The sequence below is a fragment of the Toxorhynchites rutilus genome, chromosome 1, assembly GCF_029784135.1.
Source record: "Toxorhynchites rutilus septentrionalis strain SRP chromosome 1, ASM2978413v1, whole genome shotgun sequence".
Taxonomy (NCBI): Eukaryota; Metazoa; Arthropoda; class Insecta; order Diptera; family Culicidae; genus Toxorhynchites; species Toxorhynchites rutilus.
The window spans coordinates 97,993,960-98,015,978 of record NC_073744.1 but is presented as its reverse complement, the minus strand read 5'-3'; the positions used below and the strand labels follow the sequence as shown (position 1 = coordinate 98,015,978).

Here is a 22,019-nt window from a genome sequence, read left to right as displayed (position 1 = left end):
AACAATGACAACACTTGCAAGTATTAAATATCATGCTACATGTTACTTAGTATTGCCTCAGTGGAATTGCACCTCCAGGCATCGTTCGTACAACGTAAACCAAGCGCCAAACAAGCATTCTCCATAGCATGCATACAGAGCCATGGTTTGAAACTACTAGGAATATAAACACTTCTCATCATTTTGCGCTATTCTCAAAAGAAACACTTCTGTTTATATTACTGGCCTCGAAAAAAGTTGCATTACTTTCTCATACTCGAGATAAGCGCAGTTGTCACCCTTAGTGGAGGAAGTTTTGCTACTGGCAAGCGAAACCTAATCACATATAAAAATCAGGAACGACATTCACTTTCTTGGTGATTAAACAAGCGAAAATAATTTTTTGGCGCACCTTAACGCCTGCTTCGCCATAACGCCAGTTTAATACATTCATGCAATGCCAAAAGCACCATCGGAGCCCTTATGATGACGGAAAACAAACAATGTTCACTGCTTGGAAAAAGACTGAATTATGCCACACAGCTTGTACTCTGCTGTAACAACCATCGATGCGAGTTCACTGATGAGTTTGTCAGAAGCAACCGCGTTCACCACCAGCTGGAGGAGCTTGTTACTGCCTGGGTAACGGCGTTTACATTTTCGACCGACGCGCCGCAGTCGCTCACTTCGCTGTTGTTCGATGCGAAGGCTCGGTTCAGTGCGAGCGCCTTTCACTGCACCAACATCGCGTGCATCATTAGATGACGCTTGCCTCGAAATGTTATTGCCCCCGGCAATGCGTTCGTTTTTTGCAGGGCTCGAGCCAGCCTTCCTCTTCTTCTTGCTCATCCCACACTGTGCGAAGCGTCCAATTTATGACGCGGAAAGACAAACACACGATACAAATAACGTGAAAAATGAACTGGAAAAACCACACGACGATATCCAAGTTGAATTACCACTGGTGGGGTCCAATCTTAGATCGAAGCGAAGCGAAAGCAAAGTGAACTGGATTGCTCAACAGTCCGATGCCGAATGAAAGTTTGCCTCAGCGAGATCCACTGTTTATACTCTAGGCAAGTATTCCCCTTCATTCTTCTTCTTTTCCTTTGTTCACGGTGACTTTATATCCTACGATTTCCCCTTCGTTGCTCGTCGATAAGTTGCTCGTTATTAACTGCTCTGTTCGGGAATGTACACAAATGGACTGAACAAATGTATGGGAAAATAGAAACGCTTAAAGTTTTCATGAATTTTAACCATTTACAAACCAAGGGATTCTAATGTATAGCATATTAAACAAATCTTAGAGAATTTCCGATTCGTTTAATATGTAAATCGCCAAAATCCGTTCGCGGCAAAAATAGTTATTAGCGTTAACTTTATTTCATAAAAACGTGACCTGTTTTCTGATTTGGCACCCTTAATGAAAGACGTAGTTCTACGACAAAAATATAGCATGCTTGGTCCAGAGACTATGGAAACAATGAAAAACGAATACAATCAATAATAACGAGAACAGAATGCAAACTATATGCAGGTTTAGTATTTTTCCAAAAAAGACAAGGTGATTGGCTTCAATTTGATATGTCTAACATCTGAATCGGTCTAGTGGTTCAAAAGTTATGAAGTTTTGAAAAAAGTCATTTTTGGAAAAAAGAGGAAAAAGTTGATTTTTCGGACCACCCTAAAATGGAAATATATAAAAAAATACTGGTCTAATAATTTGCGATAAAAAACAAAACTACCACTTTTGACGAAAATCTGAGAACCACTATATCGGTTTGGCATGGAATGGCTGTATATATATAAATTATTTTGAACAATTTTTTTATAGATTTTCAATACAACCTCAATTTTTACATTCGATCATTTCTCATCTTCATCATCTTCAGATTCCGTAGCACTGAAAACGATAACGATGGATGATATTGTTCACGTTTACGTACACGTCCCACTCGAGGTAAGTCACACCACTCTTTCATAGCTTGTTCGTTTAATTTCATATATTTATGTTATGCAAATGTTTAAAAGTTAGAAACATGTTTTTAACGTAGGACTACGTCTTTCATTTATATACTGGAGTGTAAGTTGGAACATTCGAAAATGGAAGCGTTACGCCGGAACAACGAGATTTTGAGCGATAATACCTCCTAAACAACTGAACGAAATGGTATGATAAACACTTCATTCGAAAGATAAAATGTGTACGCGTTATATACTTGCTACTTTTTGATCCAAAAACTTGTTTTAATAGCTGTAAAATTGCTTTCAAAACAGGCTATTGAAATCACACCAATCGGTATATAAGCAAGTGCCGCTCGGAAATCCACTAAGTTATGATTGCGCAACGATTAAGGTACCATCACTGAAATGAATGGATGTTTCTCTAACACAGACTTTAAAACCATGGAGTTTAGGGAAATCGCCATTGCAGAATAGATCCAAGCTGCGGGTACTTTTGTACTCGCTTGCGTTTCTGCAGATCGGAATGCTTCCCTAACACAGATTTCAAAACAATGGAGCCTGGGGAAATCAACGTTGCAAAATATCAGATTTGCAGAAACGCAAGCTGCAGATACTATTACACTCGCTTACGTTTCTACATGCAAGTCGGCAGTACTTTTATACCCCCATGCATTTTTACACTCCGGAATTCATTTTGCTAACACGGTCTACAAAAGCGGCAGAAACAAATGCAATGCTTTGGCTCGGTTATTCAAGACTGCATTGGAAGATACCCCTTCATGTCGCCAGCTCACTGAATTTCTACGCATATCGTTCGATGATTAGGCAAAATGTTGATAACTATTGGCTACGATAACTACTAACATACTGCATGAATTGACCTAAATTTGCATTTGTTTGCAATTGAATTCGTAAATTGTTTCATTCATTCACTAGTTTAATCAATAATTTTATCAATACACACAAAAACTAGCTCTGCGCAACGGCGATATCGTACCCAATGAGGAACAATCTAGATGGGATTATTGCTGATTGAAGAAATACAATTGATTACTAAGCCAACGGCAGTCCTACGTGAACATTCCGGTTATATCATAGGTATAACCCATCCATAGTATTTTCATTTGGATTTTAGATTTCGTGAGCATATTTATATCCTAATATCAACCGATATGCTTACAGTTGAACACGTTGAGTCCCGATTTGTTCTTGCTGCGCTTTCCATTCAGCTCGCATCAAGAGCGTTTGAACAATATCAGTGTCGGTCCCAACTGCAAGGTTGCAAGGGTTCAAGGTTCTGAGCTATTCAGTTTTAAACTAATGATTAACGGTCATCCTACAGCAACCTTATATCACAGATATACCCAGTCATGGTTTTTTTGTGAGAACTACGTCTTTCATTAACCCATATTAGGCCAAGCGTTCGAAAAATCGAACAGCAACTTTGATAATTTTCACGGCTTTGGGAAGCAACCAAATATTAATGTTTTGGCAGCAAATGATAGCTTTTTGGCTACTATATACCACCATTCATTTTTGACGTAGGACTACGTCTTTCATTTCTATACCGGGGTGTAAAATCAAAGTTTCGAAAACGAAAGCGTTACGCCGGAGACCGAGATTTTGAGCGTTAATAGCTCCTAAACAACTGAACGAAATGGTATGATAAACATTTCATTCGAAAGATAAAATGTCTACGCGTTCTATACTTGTTACTTTTTGATCCAAAAACTTGTTTCAATAGTCTTAAAATTGCTTTCAAAACAGGCTATTGAAATCACCAATCGGTATATAAGCGAGCGCCACTCGGAAATCCACTCAGTTCTAAGAACAGCGATTGGAGCATGTTGTCGCTGTTGTGGTGAAGCTCTTCGTTTATCATGAAAGCGCGGATGAACGGTGTCACCGAGAGCCTGTTTGTGCGCCCTAGGCCCGAAGGGAATCCACCAGGAGGAGAGTGATGCCACAAACGGTTCCTCGGGAAGACATCGCTACACACACATACACGCGCGGAATTCTTTCCGTTTGGATGCCATTCAGCATCGAGAAAGTTCCGGAAAGATCTAATCATTTCTGGAAAATAATCTGCCAGTTCCTCTGGGAATTTAAAAATACATTCATGTGAAAGAGTTTATTTTAATGTTTTCTAACCATATAACACAGCGATCAAATACATTTGATTTTGTAATTTTTCAACCAAGTGTAATTAGCAGGAAAGCTTCTGAAGATTATTCTTCCCCATCAGTAGGATATTTCCGTATCCAATATTGTATGCGTACGCAATCGATTATTGCTCAGTCGCCGAAAGTTTCGAGCTCAGAGAGTTCATTCCCCTCTAGTTTGCCTTCCAAATTGCCATCGTAAACCACACCTTCTCTCGATTCAATCATACACAAAAAGCATACTTAAGCGATATTCTGGTGGTGAGACACATTCATTTTTCGTGAGGACATCGACAAGACAACATCGTTGCCTAACGTGCTGGAGGAGGTGGACGGCGAAGGATCGACACATACACGCGCAGAATTCTTTCCGTTTGGATGCCATTCAGCATCGAGAAAGTTCCGGAAAGATCTAATCATTGCTGAAAAATAATCTGCCAGTTCCTCTGGGAATTTAAAAATACATTCATGTGAAAGAGTTTATTTGAATGTTTTCTATCAACGTAACATTGAGAACCAAATATGTTTCAATCAAGTGCTATTAACAGATGGTTATCGAGTTAGCATTAACCACTGGTGAGCTTCCAGTATCGAGGAAAATGTGGAAATATCTAATCGTTACTGAAAATAATCTGCCAGTTCCCCAGGGAATTTAAAAATTCATTCATGTGAAAGAGTTTATTTGAATGTTTTCTATCCATATAACACTGTGACCAAATATGTTTCAATCAAGTGCTATTAACAGATGGTTATCGAGTTAGCATTAACAACTGGTGGGCTTCCAGTATCGAGGAAAATGTGGAAATATCTAATCGTTACTGAAAATAATCTGCCAATTCATCTGGGAATTTAAAAATACATTCATGTGAAAGAGTTTATTTGAATGTTTTCTAACCATATAACACAGCGATCAAATACATTTGATTTTGTAATTTTTCAACCAAGTGTAATTAGCAGGAAAGCTTCTGAAGATTATCCTTCCCCATCAGTAGGATATTTCCGTATCCAATATTGTATGCGTACGCAATCGATTATTGCTCAGTCGCCGAAAGTTTAGAGCTCAGAGAGTTCATTCCCCTCTAGTTTGCCTTCCAAATTGCCATCGTAAACCACACCTTCTCTCGATTCAATCACACACAAAAAGCATACTTAAGCGATATTCTGGTGGTGAGACACATTCATTTTTCGTGAGGACATCGACAAGACAACATCGTTGCCTAACGTACTGGAGGAGGTGGACGGCGAAGGATCGACACATACACGCGCAGAATTCTTTCCGTTTGGATGCCATTCAGCATCGAGAAAGTTCCGGAAAGATCTAATCATTGCTGAAAAATAATCTGCCAGTTCCTCTGGGAATTTAAAAATACATTCATGTGAAAGAGTTTATTTGAATGTTTTCTATCAACGTAACATTGAGAACCAAATATGTTTCAATCAAGTGCTATTAACAGATGGTTATGGAGTTAGCATTAACCACTGGTGGGCTTCCAGTATCGAGGAAAATGTGGAAATATCTAATCGTTACTGAAAATAATCTGTCAGTTCCCCTGGGAATTTAAAAATACATTCATGTGAAAGAGTTTATTTGAATGTTTTCTATCAATGTAACACTGTGACCAAATATGTTTCAATCAAGTGCTATTAACAGATGGTTATCGAGTTAGCATTAACCACTGGTGGGCTTCCAGTATCGAGGAAAATGTGGAAATATCTAATCGTTACTGAAAATAATCTGCCAGTTCCCCTGGGAATTTAAAAATTCATTCCTGTGAAAGAGTTTATTTGAATGTTTTCTATCCATGTAACACTGTGACCAAATATGTTTCAATCAAGTGCTATTAACAGATGGTTATGGAGTTAGCATTAACCACTGGTGGGCTTCCAGTATCGAGGAAAATGTGGAAATATCTAATCGTTACTGAAAATAATCTGCCAGTTCCTCTGGGAATTTAAAAATACATTCATGTGAAAGAGTTTATTTGAATGATTTCTATCCATGTAACACTGTGACCAAATATGTTTCAATCAAGTGTTATTAACAGGTGGTTATCGAATAAGTATTAACCACTGGTGGGTTTCCATTATCGAGGAAAATGTGGAAATATCTAATCGTTACTGAAAATAATCTGCCAGTTCCTCTGGGAATTTAAAAATACATTCATGTGAAAGAGTTTATTTGAATGTTTTCTATCCATGTAACACTGTGACCAAATGTGTTTCAATCAAGTGCTATTAACAGATGGTTATCGAGTTAGCATTAACCACTGGTGGGCTTCCAGTATCGAGGAAAATGTGGTAATATCTAATCGTTACTGAAAATAATCTGCCAGTTCATCTGGGAATTTAAAAATACATTCATGTGAAAGGAAGGAAGGAAGGTCTTGAATTATAGAGACTTTAAAGTTTTGCAGTTCATTCGTCTCTAGCCTTGAGAAAGGCCCTTTGAAAACTCTACTCTATTCTACTCCAGCGCTACCACCTCCGCCCTCTTGCCTTGAGAAAGGCACTCGATCCCTCGCCGTCCAGCCCGTCCAGCAACGATGTTGTCCAGTCGGTGTCCACACAAAGAATGGATTCATGTGAAAGAGTTTATTTGAATGTTTTCTATCCATGTAACACTGTGACCAAATATGTTTCAATCAAGTGCTATTAACAGGTGGTTATCGAATTAGTATTAACCACTGGTGGGCTTCCAGTATCGAGAAAATGTGGAAATATCTAATCGTTACTGAAAATAATCTGCCAGTTCCTCTGGGAATTTAAAAATACATTCATGTGAAAGAGTTTATTTGAATGTTTTCTATCCATGTAACACTGTGACCAAATATGTTTCAATCAAGTGTTATTAACAGGTGGTTATCGAATAAGTATTAACCACTGGTGGGTTTCCATTATCGAGGAAAATGTGGAAATATCTAATCGTTACTGAAAATAATCTGCCAGTTCCTCTGGGAATTTAAAAATACATTCATGTGAAAGAGTTTATTTGAATGTTTTCTATCCATGTAACACTGTGACCAAATGTGTTTCAATCAAGTGCTATTAACAGATGGTTATCGAGTTAGCATTAACCACTGATGGGCTTCCAGTATCGAGGAAAATGTGGTAATATCTAATCGTTACTGAAAATAATCTGCCAGTTCATCTGGGAATTTAAAAATACATTCATGTGAAAGGAAGGAAGGAAGGTCTTGAATTATAGAGACTTTAAAGTTTTGCAGTTCATTCGTCTCTAGCCTTGAGAAAGGCCCTTTGAAAACTCTACTCTATTCTACTCCAGCGCTACCACCTCCGCCCTCTTGCCTTGAGAAAGGCACTCGATCCCTCGCCGTCCAGCCCGTCCAGCAACGATGTTGTCCAGTCGGTGTCCACACAAAGAATGGATTCATGTGAAAGAGTTTATTTGAATGTTTTCTATCCATGTAACACTGTGACCAAATATGTTTCAATCAAGTGCTATTAACAGATGGTTATCGAATTAGCATTAACCACTGGTGGGCTTCCAGTATCGAGGAAAATGTGGAAATATCTAATCGTTACTGAAAATAATCTGCCAGTTCCTCTGGGAATTTAAAAATACATTCATGTGAAAGAGTATATTTGATTTTTTTCTATCCATGTAACACTGTGACCAAATATGTTTCAATCAAGTGCTATTAACAGGTGGTTATCGAATTAGTATTAACTACTGGTGGGCTTCCAGTATCGAGAAAATGTGGAAATATCTAATCGTTACTGAAAATAATCTGCCAGTTCCTCTGGGAATTTAAAAATACATTCATGTGAAAGAGTTTATTTGAATGTTTTCTATCCATGTAACACTGTGACCAAATATGTTTCAATCAAGTGTTATTGACAGGTGGTTATCGAATAAGTATTAACCACTGGTGGGCTTCCATTATCGAGGAAAATGTGGAAATATCTAATCGTTACTGAAAATAATCTGCCAGTTCCTCTGGGAATTTAAAAATACGTTCATGTGAAAGAGTTTATTTGAATGTTTTCTATCCATGTAACACTGTGACCAAATATGTTTCAATCAAGTGTTATTAACAGATGGTTATCGAATTAGTATTAACTACTGGTGGGCTTCCAGTATCGAGAAAATGTGGAAATATCTAATCGTTACTGAAAATAATCTGCCAGTTCCTCTGGGAATTTAAAAATACATTCATGTGAAAGAGTTCATTTGAATTTTTTCTATCCATGTAACACTGTGACCAAATATGTTTCAATCAAGTGTTATTAACAGGTGGTTATCGAATAAGTATTAACCACTGGTGGGCTTCCATTATCGAGGAAAATGTGGAAATATCTAATCGTTACTGAAAATAATCTGCCAGTTCCTCTGGGAATTTAAAAATACGTTCATGTGAAAGAGTTTATTTGAATGTTTTCTATCCATGTAACACTGTGACCAAATATGTTTCAATCAAGTGCTATTAACAGGTGGTTATCGAATTAGTATTAACCACTGGTGGGCTTCCAGTATCGAGAAAATGTGGAAATATCTAATCGTTACTGAAAATAATCTGCCAGTTCCTCTGGGAATTTAAAAATACATTCATGTGAAAGAGTTTATTTGAATGTTTTCTATCCATGTAACACTGTGACCAAATATGTTTCAATCAAGTGTTATTAACAGGTGGTTATCGAATAAGTATTAACCACTGGTGGGTTTCCATTATCGAGGAAAATGTGGAAATATCTAATCGTTACTGAAAAAAAATCTGCCAGTTCCTCTGGGAATTTAAAAATACATTCATGTGAAAGAGTTTATTTGAATGTTTTCTATCCATGTAACACTGTGACCAAATGTGTTTCAATCAAGTGCTATTAACAGATGGTTATCGAGTTAGCATTAACCACTGATGGGCTTCCAGTATCGAGGAAAATGTGGTAATATCTAATCGTTACTGAAAATAATCTGCCAATTCATCTGGGAATTTAAAAATACATTCATGTGAAAGAGTTTATTTGAATGTTTTCTAACCATGTAACACTGTGACCAAATATGTTTCAATCAAGTGCTATTAACAGGTGGTTATCGAATTAGTATTAACTACTGGTGGGCTTCCAGTATCGAGGAAAATGTGGAAATATCTAATCGTTACTGAAAATAATCTGCCAGTTCCTCTGGGAATTTAAAAATACATTCATGTGAAAGAGTTTATTTGAATGTTTTCTATCCATGTAACACTGTGACCAAATATGTTTCAATCAAGTGTTATTAACAGGTTTGACGGCGCCAGTGGTTGTATGGTTAGCGTAACAGCCTCACAATCCGATCGGCCTGGGTTCAATCCCAGCTGGCGTCGTTGGGATTTTCTGAGGCGAAAAATCTCTGGTTACGTCTTCCTTCGGAGCGGAAGTAAAAGAAGTTGGCCCGGCTCATGAGTTGTTGAGTCTGATAGGTAGGAACAGGTGGAGTCGCCTCCCTGATGTCGGTGATTGGCACTAAAGTGGCGGGAATAGGCCGACGAGAAATAAGCGAAGATAAAAAAAAAGTGTTATTAACAGGTGGTTATCGAATAAGTATTAACCACTGGTGGGCTTCCATTATCGAGGAAAATGTGGAAATATCTAATCGTTACTGAAAATAATCTGCCAGTTCCTCTGGGAATTTAAAAATACGTTCATGTGAAAGAGTTTATTTGAATGTTTTCTATCCATGTAACACTGTGACCAAATATGTTTCAATCAAGTGTTATTAACAGATGGTTATCGAATTAGTATTAACTACTGGTGGGCTTCCAGTATCGAGAAAATGTGGAAATATCTAATCGTTACTGAAAATAATCTGCCAGTTCCTCTGGGAATTTAAAAATACATTCATGTGAAAGAGTTCATTTGAATTTTTTCTATCCATGTAACACTGTGACCAAATATGTTTCAATCAAGTGTTATTAACAGGTGGTTATCGAATAAGTATTAACCACTGGTGGGCTTCCATTATCGAGGAAAATGTGGAAATATCTAATCGTTACTGAAAATAATCTGCCAGTTCCTCTGGGAATTTAAAAATACGTTCATGTGAAAGAGTTTATTTGAATGTTTTCTATCCATGTAACACTGTGACCAAATATGTTTCAATCAAGTGTTATTAACAGATGGTTATCGAATTAGTATTAACTACTGGTGGGCTTCCAGTATCGAGAAAATGTGGAAATATCTAATCGTTACTGAAAATAATCTGCCAGTTCCTCTGGGAATTTAAAAATACATTCATGTGAAAGAGTTCATTTGAATTTTTTCTATCCATGTAACACTGTGACCAAATATGTTTCAATCAAGTGCTATTAACAGATGGTTATCGAATTAGCATTAACCACTGGTGGGCTTCCAGTATCGAGGAAAATGTGGAAATATCTAATCGTTACTGAAAATAATCTGCCAGTTCCTCTGGGAATTTAAAAATACATTCATGTGAAAGAGTATATTTGATTTTTTTCTATCCATGTAACACTGTGACCAAATATGTTTCAATCAAGTGCTATTAACAGGTGGTTATCGAATTAGTATTAACTACTGGTGGGCTTCCAGTATCGAGAAAATGTGGAAATATCTAATCGTTACTGAAAATAATCTGCCAGTTCCTCTGGGAATTTAAAAATACATTCATGTGAAAGAGTTTATTTGAATGTTTTCTATCCATGTAACACTGTGACCAAATATGTTTCAATCAAGTGTTATTGACAGGTGGTTATCGAATAAGTATTAACCACTGGTGGGCTTCCATTATCGAGGAAAATGTGGAAATATCTAATCGTTACTGAAAATAATCTGCCAGTTCCTCTGGGAATTTAAAAATACGTTCATGTGAAAGAGTTTATTTGAATGTTTTCTATCCATGTAACACTGTGACCAAATATGTTTCAATCAAGTGTTATTAACAGATGGTTATCGAATTAGTATTAACTACTGGTGGGCTTCCAGTATCGAGAAAATGTGGAAATATCTAATCGTTACTGAAAATAATCTGCCAGTTCCTCTGGGAATTTAAAAATACATTCATGTGAAAGAGTTCATTTGAATTTTTTCTATCCATGTAACACTGTGACCAAATATGTTTCAATCAAGTGTTATTAACAGGTGGTTATCGAATAAGTATTAACCACTGGTGGGCTTCCATTATCGAGGAAAATGTGGAAATATCTAATCGTTACTGAAAATAATCTGCCAGTTCCTCTGGGAATTTAAAAATACGTTCATGTGAAAGAGTTTATTTGAATGTTTTCTATCCATGTAACACTGTGACCAAATATGTTTCAATCAAGTGTTATTAACAGATGGTTATCGAATTAGTATTAACTACTGGTGGGCTTCCAGTATCGAGAAAATGTGGAAATATCTAATCGTTACTGAAAATAATCTGCCAGTTCCTCTGGGAATTTAAAAATACATTCATGTGAAAGAGTTCATTTGAATTTTTTCTATCCATGTAACACTGTGACCAAATATGTTTCAATCAAGTGTTATTAACAGATGGTTATCGAATTAGTATTAACCACTGGTGGGCTTCCAGTATCGAGAAAATGTGGAAATATCTAATCGTTACTGAAAATAATCTGCCAGTTCCTCTGGGAATTTAAAAAATACATTCATGTGAAAGAGTTTATTTGAATGTTTTCTATCCATGTAACACTGTGACCAAATATGTTTCAATCAAGTGTTATTAACAGGTGGTTATCGAATTAGTATTAACTACTGGTGGGCTTCCAGTATCGAGAAAATGTGGGAATATCTAATCGTTACTGAAAATAATCTGCCAATTCATCTGGGAATTTAAAAATACATTCATGTGAAAGAGTTTATTTGAATGTTTTCTAACCATGTAACACTGTGACCAAATATGTTTCAATCAAGTGCTATTAACAGGTGGTTATCGAATTAGTATTAACTACTGGTGGGCTTCCAGTATCGAGGAAAATGTGGAAATATCTAATCGTTACTGAAAATAATCTGCCAGTTCCTCTGGGAATTTAAAAATACATTTATGTGAAAGAGTTTATTTGAATGTTTTCTATCCATGTAACACTGTGACCAAATATGTTTCAATCAAGTGTTATTAACAGGTGGTTATCGAATAAGTATTAACCACTGGTGGGCTTCCATTATCGAGGAAAATGTGGAAATATCTAATCGTTACTGAAAATAATCTGCCAGTTCCTCTGGGAATTTAAAAATACGTTCATGTGAAAGAGTTTATTTGAATGTTTTCTATCCATGTAACACTGTGACCAAATATGTTTCAATCAAGTGTTATTAACAGATGGTTATCGAATTAGTATTAACTACTGGTGGGCTTCCAGTATCGAGAAAATGTGGAAATATCTAATCGTTACTGAAAATAATCTGCCAGTTCCTCTGGGAATTTAAAAATACATTCATGTGAAAGAGTTCATTTGAATTTTTTCTATCCATGTAACACTGTGACCAAATATGTTTCAATCAAGTGTTATTAACAGGTGGTTATCGAATAAGTATTAACCACTGGTGGGCTTCCATTATCGAGGAAAATGTGGAAATATCTAATCGTTACTGAAAATAATCTGCCAGTTCCTCTGGGAATTTAAAAATACGTTCATGTGAAAGAGTTTATTTGAATGTTTTCTATCCATGTAACACTGTGACCAAATATGTTTCAATCAAGTGTTATTAACAGATGGTTATCGAATTAGTATTAACTACTGGTGGGCTTCCAGTATCGAGAAAATGTGGAAATATCTAATCGTTACTGAAAATAATCTGCCAGTTCCTCTGGGAATTTAAAAATACATTCATGTGAAAGAGTTCATTTGAATTTTTTCTATCCATGTAACACTGTGACCAAATATGTTTCAATCAAGTGTTATTAACAGATGGTTATCGAATTAGTATTAACCACTGGTGGGCTTCCAGTATCGAGAAAATGTGGAAATATCTAATCGTTACTGAAAATAATCTGCCAGTTCCTCTGGGAATTTAAAAAATACATTCATGTGAAAGAGTTTATTTGAATGTTTTCTATCCATGTAACACTGTGACCAAATATGTTTCAATCAAGTGTTATTAACAGGTGGTTATCGAATTAGTATTAACTACTGGTGGGCTTCCAGTATCGAGAAAATGTGGAAATATCTAATCGTTTCTGAAAATAATCTGCCAGTTCCTCTGGGAATTTAAAAATACATTCATGTGAAAGAGTTTATTTGAATGTTTTCTATCCATGTAACACTGTGACCAAATATGTTTCAGTCAAGTGCTGTTAACAGATGGTTATCGAATTAGCATTAACCACTGGTGGGCTTCCAGTATCGAGGAAAATGTGGAAATATCTAATCGTTACTGAAAATAATCTGCCAGTTCCTCTGGGAATTTAAAAATACATTCATGTGAAAGAGTTTATTTGAATGTTTTCTATCAACGTAACATTGAGAACCAAATATGTTTCAATCAAGTACTATTAACAGGTGGTTATCGAGTTAGTATTAACCACTGGTGGGCTTCCAGTATCGAGGAAAATGTGGAAATATCTAATCGTTGCTGGAAAACTAATCTGCCAGTTTCCCTTGGAATTGAAAATTACATTCAAGCGAAAGAGTTTATTTTAATGTTTTCTATCCATAAAATATCCATATAATACATTTGGGTTTGTGATTTGTCAATCAAGTACAGTTAGCAGGAAAGCTTCTGAAGATTATTCTTCAGAACAAGGTTTTTCGTATCCTATATTGGATGCATAGAACCTTGTGTCTCCAACGTAACGCTCTCATTTTCGAAGTCCCCCAAATATTCATTTATTCATTCATTCAGAATGGATTTAGATTCAACTTCAAACAAATGATCTCTAAATCAACGATAGTCCTACGTCACCCTTGCGGTTATACCATAGATATAACCCACTTCCTGTTTTTTAAACTTTATTGGGCAATAATTCGGTTTAAAGCTATGTGCGGAAAGTATAACCTCACATAACCTAACAAAAAACAAAACCTTAAAAAAATTGTAAGGAGTTGTATCTAGGACACGACCGCATATTTTCGACGTAGAACTACGCAATTATATTATGCAATCCACTTGTTTACCACTTCGAATATTATTTTAGAATGCATGGAAGTTTTTGCAATAGATTATGTTCTTCGTTACAAATAAATTTGATGAACTCCTTTTACGTTTGACATGATGCCCGGGACACCAAAACATGTGAACGGAAGAATTGTCAAACGATCAAACGGTTCTCAAACCGCGAAAGTTCATTCACCTCTAGTATCTGAAATGACGATTTTCCCTGGCTTCTCAGTTTAAAAGTACGTTTTAGGGAAATATATTCCGTTCTGCACAACGACAAGCGAGTGCAAAAGTACTCAACACTAGAGACGTCGGTTAATCGTTCCATTAATTCAAATAATCGAATATCTGCAATTTTATTCGAGTAATTTTGTATCGAATAATGAAAAATCAAAATATGAATACATCGAATAATTATCACAGTAATCGCGATTAATGAAAAAGGAAACAATTTTTTTCAAAAAATACAGTGCAAAATTTAAACTTTGGTTGTCGAAATTCATCGATTATGCTAATCCACTTACGGTTGAAGCATAAAAATAATTCCGTGATGGTGGAGGAGACTGGGGAGAAGAATTCAGCGTCTGCAGGAGTAAATAGCGGAATAGAAGGATGTGATCTACTCTCCCGTACTAAAGTGGTAGTATTCAAATTCAGAGCGCCAAGGAAAATACTAGTGGTCAATGATTCTACAAAAATACTTCTTTTGAACTAGTAGTTATAGGGATCAAGTAGAAATTTTCAAATAAATCTGCTATTTCAACAACATTCGAAGAACAGGCAGTTTTGAACACAAAAAATTGTATGTTGGTGCAATTCAAATATTTTGCATCATTTGCATGATGTGCTCTTTTTTCAATCGCCCGCAAAAAAATCACGAAATGGTAAATTTGTCAATCTACTGAATTACCATTCAAAAACTACTATTCTGCATATTCTGCTTATTTTTTTTTTATTATAAATGTCTGTTCATCTCGATTACAAGAAATAAATATTCGCTCGATTAATCGAATTCTGAAAGACAATTATTCGAATGAATCGATTATTTGGCCCCACGATTAATCGATAATCGAAAAATTTAGACATCGCTACTTAACACCAAAAAATACCCCCGACTTGCATGTATATTTGCAGGTACATTAATTTTGAAGTTCGTGTTAGGGAAACACAACTCAGTGGGCAAAATACCCCCGACTTACATCTTTTTACAAAGCGGATTCCCCCAGGCACATTGATTTAGAAGTATGTGTTAGGGAAACACAGCTTGGTGGAAACAAAAATACCCCCGACTTGCATGTATATTCGCAGAGCGTATTTCCTCAGGTACATCGATTTAGAAGTCTGTGTTGGGGAAACCGTAAATCGGGCCAATCAAAACTTGACAGTTAAGGCGTTTAAATAACGCTTGACATTTTACAGTTATTCAATTGTTCATCTCATGGAAAATAATATTTTATTAATAGCGATAGACGCGTATTTCCTATCAATTGATGCGAACGTCTTTCCGATCGGTTAAGAAATGTTAGTGTTATAAGCATTCGAAATATGGGTAGGATTAGCACACCAATCCGCAGAATAAATGTATGGGAAAAAGGTTCTTCCAGTTTTTTTGAATTGAAACCGTTTAGAGATAAGCGAATTGTAATGTATAGCATATCAAACAAATCTTAGAGAATTTCCGATTCGATTGGTATGCAAATCATGAGAATTCGTTCACAGTGAAAGTAGTTATTAACGTTAACTTTATTTCATAAAAACGTGACCTGTATTCTGATTTGGCACCCTTCCTGAAAGACGTAGTTCTACGTCAAAAAATATGTAATCTTTTCTACAGAATTACTTTGATAAAAGAACGCACATCGCGATGTAGAAGAAAAACCATTGGATGTAACCTCCTACAGGAAGAGAAATGTAAGTTTTGGCCAATATTTTTGTTTCACGGTTTTTCGATTTTTTGTCTTTTTCCGGAAAACGGAAGAACGGAAAACAAATTTCTTGAAGATTGGGGTTTCAAGACGCCAATATTGAACATTACACCAATGGCTTTCGTTAAAAAAATAGTTTTACAGTTTGGTCGTTAATAGGTTAAGGGTGCCAAATCAGAAAACAGGTAACGTTTTTATGAAATAAAATTAGATTTAATAAATATTTTACCGCGAACGGATTTAGACGATTTACATACCAAACGAATCGGAAATTACCTAAGATTTGTTTTTTGTGCTATTTATTACAATCCCCTGATATGTACACGGTTTAAATTGAAGAAAACTAGAAGCATTTCGATTTTGCCATACATTTATGAGCTTCCCTATCCATGCCGTCAATAACGAGCAACTAATCTGCGATCAACGATGGGGAATAATTTGAAGTCACCGTGAACAAGAGAAAAGAAGAAGAAAATTATAGGAGGTTGTGTCCAAGATACGACCGCATTGTTGACGTAGAACTAAGCTGTTATTTTTGACGTAGGACTACGTCTAACCGGAAGATATAGGGGGTGAAATGAAAATCTAGGCACTGAACAAGTAGGAAAAAATGCAAGATTTGGAACGCTTATAACTCGAGCATTTCTCAATAGATCGCAAAGGTTTTTGCATCAATTGATAGGAAATATATCTACGCATCTATCATAATGAATAACATTTCAGTTTTCATGAGATAAATAATTGAATAATTGTGAAATATCAAGCATTGTCAAAATGCACTATGTGCCCATTTCTGATTGGTCCATTTTGTGCTCCTCAAATCGTACCGACCAAAACGGTCAACCAGAGCAGCAGCGAAATACAATGAAGCACGATTGGAAAGGAAAAAGAAAAAATATGAACGAAACATTGGTCGCAGTCTCACACATGCGTAATTCTCGCACCAGCCAGTCAGCTTAAAAATCCCCGCTAATCTGCCAGTTCCTCTGGGAATTTAAAAATACATTCATGTGAAAGAGTTCATTTGAATTTTTTCTATCCATGTAACACTGTGACCAAATATGTTTCAATCAAGTGTTATTAACAGGTGGTTATCGAATAAGTATTAACCACTGGTGGGCTTCCATTATCGAGGAAAATGTGGAAATATCTAATCGTTACTGAAAATAATCTGCCAGTTCCTCTGGGAATTTAAAAATACGTTCATGTGAAAGAGTTTATTTGAATGTTTTCTATCCATGTAACACTGTGACCAAATATGTTTCAATCAAGTGTTATTAACAGATGGTTATCGAATTAGTATTAACTACTGGTGGGCTTCCAGTATCGAGAAAATGTGGAAATATCTAATCGTTACTGAAAATAATCTGCCAGTTCCTCTGGGAATTTAAAAATACATTCATGTGAAAGAGTTCATTTGAATTTTTTCTATCCATGTAACACTGTGACCAAATATGTTTCAATCAAGTGTTATTAACAGATGGTTATCGAATTAGTATTAACCACTGGTGGGCTTCCAGTATCGAGAAAATGTGGAAATATCTAATCGTTACTGAAAATAATCTGCCAGTTCCTCTGGGAATTTAAAAAATACATTCATGTGAAAGAGTTTATTTGAATGTTTTCTATCCATGTAACACTGTGACCAAATATGTTCCAATCAAGTGTTATTAACAGGTGGTTATCGAATTAGTATTAACTACTGGTGGGCTTCCAGTATCGAGAAAATGTGGAAATATCTAATCGTTTCTGAAAATAATCTGCCAGTTCCTCTGGGAATTTAAAAATACATTCATGTGAAAGAGTTTATTTGAATGTTTTCTATCCATGTAACACTGTGACCAAATATGTTTCAGTCAAGTGCTGTTAACAGATGGTTATCGAATTAGCATTAACCACTGGTGGGCTTCCAGTATCGAGGAAAATGTGGAAATATCTAATCGTTACTGAAAATAATCTGCCAGTTCCTCTGGGAATTTAAAAATACATTCATGTGAAAGAGTTTATTTGAATGTTTTCTATCAACGTAACATTGAGAACCAAATATGTTTCAATCAAGTACTATTAACAGGTGGTTATCGAGTTAGTATTAACCACTGGTGGGCTTCCAGTATCGAGGAAAATGTGGAAATATCTAATCGTTGCTGGAAAACTAATCTGCCAGTTTCCCTTGGAATTGAAAATTACATTCAAGCGAAAGAGTTTATTTTAATGTTTTCTATCCATAAAATATCCATATAATACATTTGGGTTTGTGATTTGTCAATCAAGTACAGTTAGCAGGAAAGCTTCTGAAGATTATTCTTCAGAACAAGGTTTTTCGTATCCTATATTGGATGCATAGAACCTTGTGTCTCCAACGTAACGCTCTCATTTTCGAAGTCCCCCAAATATTCATTTATTCATTCATTCAGAATGGATTTAGATTCAACTTCAAACAAATGATCTCTAAATCAACGATAGTCCTACGTCACCCTTGCGGTTATACCATAGATATAACCCACTTCCTGTTTTTTAAACTTTATTGGGCAATAATTCGGTTTAAAGCTATGTGCGGAAAGTATAACCTCACATAACCTAACAAAAAACAAAACCTTAAAAAAATTGTAAGGAGTTGTATCTAGGACACGACCGCATATTTTCGACGTAGAACTACGCAATTATATTATGCAATCCACTTGTTTACCACTTCGAATATTATTTTAGAATGCATGGAAGTTTTTGCAATAGATTATGTTCTTCGTTACAAATAAATTTGATGAACTCCTTTTACGTTTGACATGATGCCCGGGACACCAAAACATGTGAACGGAAGAATTGTCAAACGATCAAACGGTTCTCAAACCGCGAAAGTTCATTCACCTCTAGTATCTGAAATGACGATTTTCCCTGGCTTCTCAGTTTAAAAGTACGTTTTAGGGAAATATATTCCGTTCTGCACAACGACAAGCGAGTGCAAAAGTACTCAACACTAGAGACGTCGGTTAATCGTTCCATTAATTCAAATAATCGAATATCTGCAATTTTATTCGAGTAATTTTGTATCGAATAATGAAAAATCAAAATATGAATACATCGAATAATTATCACAGTAATCGCGATTAATGAAAAAGGAAACAATTTTTTTCAAAAAATACAGTGCAAAATTTAAACTTTGGTTGTCGAAATTCATCGATTATGCTAATCCACTTACGGTTGAAGCATAAAAATAATTCCGTGATGGTGGAGGAGACTGGGGAGAAGAATTCAGCGTCTGCAGGAGTAAATAGCGGAATAGAAGGATGTGATCTACTCTCCCGTACTAAAGTGGTAGTATTCAAATTCAGAGTGCCAAGGAAAATACTAGTGGTCAATGATTCTACAAAAATACTTCTTTTGAACTAGTAGTTATAGGGATCAAGTAGAAATTTTCAAATAAATCTGCTATTTCAACAACATTCGAAGAACAGGCAGTTTTGAACACAAAAAATTGTATGTTGGTGCAATTCAAATATTTTGCATCATTTGCATGATGTGCTCTTTTTTCAATCGCCCGCAAAAAAATCACGAAATGGTAAATTTGTCAATCTACTGAATTACCATTCAAAAACTACTATTCTGCATATTCTGCTTATTTTTTTTTATTATAAATGTCTGTTCATCTCGATTACAAGAAATAAATATTCGCTCGATTAATCGAATTCTGAAAGACAATTATTCGAATGAATCGATTATTTGGCCCCACGATTAATCGATAATCGAAAAATTTAGACATCGCTACTTAACACCAAAAAATACCCCCGACTTGCATGTATATTTGCAGGTACATTAATTTTGAAGTTCGTGTTAGGGAAACACAACTCAGTGGGCAAAATACCCCCGACTTACATCTTTTTACAAAGCGGATTCCCCCAGGCACATTGATTTAGAAGTATGTGTTAGGGAAACACAGCTTGGTGGAAACAAAAATACCCCCGACTTGCATGTATATTCGCAGAGCGTATTTCCTCAGGTACATCGATTTAGAAGTCTGTGTTGGGGAAACCGTAAATCGGGCCAATCAAAACTTGACAGTTAAGGCGTTTAAATAACGCTTGACATTTTACAGTTATTCAATTGTTCATCTCATGGAAAATAATATTTTATTAATAGCGATAGACGCGTATTTCCTATCAATTGATGCGAACGTCTTTCCGATCGGTTAAGAAATGTTAGTGTTATAAGCATTCGAAATATGGGTAGGATTAGCACACCAATCCGCAGAATAAATGTATGGGAAAAAGGTTCTTCCAGTTTTTTTGAATTGAAACCGTTTAGAGATAAGCGAATTGTAATGTATAGCATATCAAACAAATCTTAGAGAATTTCCGATTCGATTGGTATGCAAATCATGAGAATTCGTTCACAGTGAAAGTAGTTATTAACGTTAACTTTATTTCATAAAAACGTGACCTGTATTCTGATTTGGCACCCTTCCTGAAAGACGTAGTTCTACGTCAAAAAATATGTAATCTTTTCTACAGAATTACTTTGATAAAAGAACGCACATCGCGATGTAGAAGAAAAACCATTGGATGTAACCTCCTACAGGAAGAGAAATGTAAGTTTTGGCCAATATTTTTGTTTCACGGTTTTTCGATTTTTTGTCTTTTTCCGGAAAACGGAAGAACGGAAAACAAATTTCTTGAAGATTGGGGTTTCAAGACGCCAATATTGAACATTACACCAATGGCTTTCGTTAAAAAAATAGTTTTACAGTTTGGTCGTTAATAGGTTAAGGGTGCCAAATCAGAAAACAGGTAACGTTTTTATGAAATAAAATTAGATTTAATAAATATTTTACCGCGAACGGATTTAGACGATTTACATACCAAACGAATCGGAAATTACCTAAGATTTGTTTTTTGTGCTATTTATTACAATCCCCTGATATGTACACGGTTTAAATTGAAGAAAACTAGAAGCATTTCGATTTTGCCATACATTTATGAGCTTCCCTATCCATGCCGTCAATAACGAGCAACTAATCTGCGATCAACGATGGGGAATAATTTGAAGTCACCGTGAACAAGAGAAAAGAAGAAGAAAATTATAGGAGGTTGTGTCCAAGATACGACCGCATTGTTGACGTAGAACTAAGCTGTTATTTTTGACGTAGGACTACGTCTAACCGGAAGATATAGGGGGTGAAATGAAAATCTAGGCACTGAACAAGTAGGAAAAAATGCAAGATTTGGAACGCTTATAACTCGAGCATTTCTCAATACATCGCAAAGGTTTTTGCATCAATTGATAGGAAATATATCTACGCATCTATCATAATGAATAACATTTCAGTTTTCATGAGATAAATAATTGAATAATTGTGAAATATCAAGCATTGTCAAAATGCACTATGTGCCCATTTCTGATTGGTCCATTTTGTGCTCCTCAAATCGTACCGACCAAAACGGTCAACCAGAGCAGCAGCGAAATACAATGAAGCACGATTGGAAAGGAAAAAGAAAAAATATGAACGAAACATTGGTCGCAGTCTCACACATGCGTAATTCTCGCACCAGCCAGTCAGCTTAAAAATCCCCGCTCTGCTGCCGTAACGATCATTCTCATCCAAACCGTACACCACATCGTTTCGCATCACATCACATCAACAAACCAACACAAACAGCCATGTCTGGATATGGCAAAGGAGGAAAAGTGAAGGAAAAGGCAAAATCCTGCTCGAACCGTGTTAGTCTGGAGTTCCCCGCAAGGGTAGCTAGGCCGAGCGCGTTAGTACCAGTGCATCAGTCCACCTAGCCGGCGTTATATAGTTTCGGCCGCCGAAGTGGAAAAGCTGCTCGCGACGATAAGAAAACCTACATTCAGAACAGACCACATTCGGTTCGGTGGACATCAAGACAACAACAGGCAGTTGCAGCGAGTGGCGAGTGGCAAACGGAATCGCAAAACG

The 22,019-nt window shown here is 36.1% G+C and overlaps 1 protein-coding gene across 4 annotated transcripts in view; it reads left to right on the top strand.

Annotated features, from left to right (window-relative positions):
- LOC129763041 (uncharacterized) overlaps positions 1 to 22,019 on the top strand; it is a 568,624-nt gene that overhangs the window by 412,191 nt on the left and 134,414 nt on the right. For 2 of the 4 annotated variants that reach the window (XM_055761763.1, XM_055761764.1), the window contains exon 15: positions 1,875 to 1,942. The exons of 1 other annotated variant lie outside the window; for it this stretch is intronic. In XM_055761763.1, the coding sequence (XP_055617738.1) occupies positions 1,875 to 1,942 (68 nt within the window). Of the gene's footprint in view, positions 1 to 1,874; positions 1,943 to 2,036; positions 2,151 to 22,019 lie in introns of those variants that run through there. One more of the 4 variants, XM_055761765.1, reaches the window with a different exon arrangement.